The sequence below is a fragment of the Nanorana parkeri genome, unplaced genomic scaffold (assembly GCF_000935625.1).
Source record: "Nanorana parkeri isolate BGI_ZX_2015 unplaced genomic scaffold, ASM93562v1 scaffold53, whole genome shotgun sequence".
Lineage (NCBI taxonomy): Eukaryota > Metazoa > Chordata > Amphibia > Anura > Dicroglossidae > Nanorana > Nanorana parkeri.
Window position 1 is genome coordinate 1,881,566 of NW_017306321.1, and position 1,217 is coordinate 1,882,782.

At 45.9% G+C, this 1,217-nt stretch overlaps 1 protein-coding gene across 1 annotated transcript in view; it reads left to right on the top strand.

Annotated features, from left to right (window-relative positions):
• The window catches only part of FAM228B (family with sequence similarity 228 member B), a 21,410-nt gene extending 20,947 nt beyond the window's left edge, over window positions 1–463 (top strand). Inside the window, exon 8 of the mRNA XM_018575502.1 lies at window positions 268–463. Within this exon, the coding sequence (XP_018431004.1) occupies window positions 268–463 (196 nt within the window). The remainder of the gene's footprint in view (window positions 1–267) is intronic.
• The last annotated feature ends 754 nt before the right edge of the window (window positions 464–1,217 follow it).

The window sequence follows — 1,217 nt, forward strand, 5'->3', positions numbered from 1 at the left end:
TACTGATCTTTTAATCCACATACAGCAGATATTTAGATATTAGGTTATAAACTCCTACCAGGAAATTCCATGTAACACTTCTTCTCACTGATACAAGGTCACAGTGATGCTTCCATTGGTGCAATGGCAGGGAAGGTGACATTTATAGATAAAGCATGGCCAGAACCGGGACCTTGTGGGCCAAACCCAGGTAGAGGTTGCTGCCTCTGCTACTAGACCACAGCTTGGCCTTCCTGTCTGAGCTATATTGGATTTGTTTCATTGCAGGCAGAGGGTGAGAGGATCTGTGAACCAAGGAAGTCTGGACTTCAAGACATGGGCCGATACCAAATACCCACCTGAGATCTTCAGCGCTGAGAGGAACATCTGTCACAAGAGGAAGTTTGCAGTCGAGACATCCTCCATGCCGGCATATACCAAGCACTGGGGTCCGGACCACACAGTCACAATGATCACCATATAGACCATTTGGTTATAGTCTGGTGCCCTGCAGGTTATGGTTTGGTGTTGGGAGAGGGTAGGAAAGGCAGAATTATGTGAGGTGAGTGGAACTGTATTTCTAACCATCAAAGAGAAAGAGAGTGTGTGTGTGTGTGTGTGTGTGTGTGTGTGTGTGTGTGTGTGTGTGTGTGTGTGTGTGTGTGTGTGTGTGTGAGCGGTGACAACTTTACAACACACACAGGGACCATGGGGAACAAAAGTAGCCCCCTCCAGAAGGAAGGACGGTGTCAGCACCAATTCAGAGATGATTTGAGGATCTACAGCCGAGTGATACACAAATAAGATGCATTTTTATAATTAGTTAAGGTACTTAAATGTATTTTTAATATTTAACTCCTGAATTTAGAGTCACTTTAAAGCCAAACTCTGGGCAGGAGGACAGTTTCAAATAAATAATTAGTAGGGGGGATTAGACAGTCCTTCACAGGTCCGATCATCCAGGCTGCCTCTGGTGTCCTCCAGACAATTTCTTCTCTCATTCAATTAGTAGAGTTCCCGCTGTATTTCTGGGCCCCTAGGAAGGCAGATGCTCTGCGTTTCATATACTTCAGTGCTGTGGTCACATCCTCTCTCTCTTAGCCAATCACAAAATGGAGACTGGGAGCCTTTGCTTTGTGATTGGTCTATGAGACCCTCCGCATATGCCTCCTTAGCAGCCTGGAAGTACAGCGGGAGCCGTACTAATCAGGTGAGAGAGGAAACTCTTTTTGAGGACA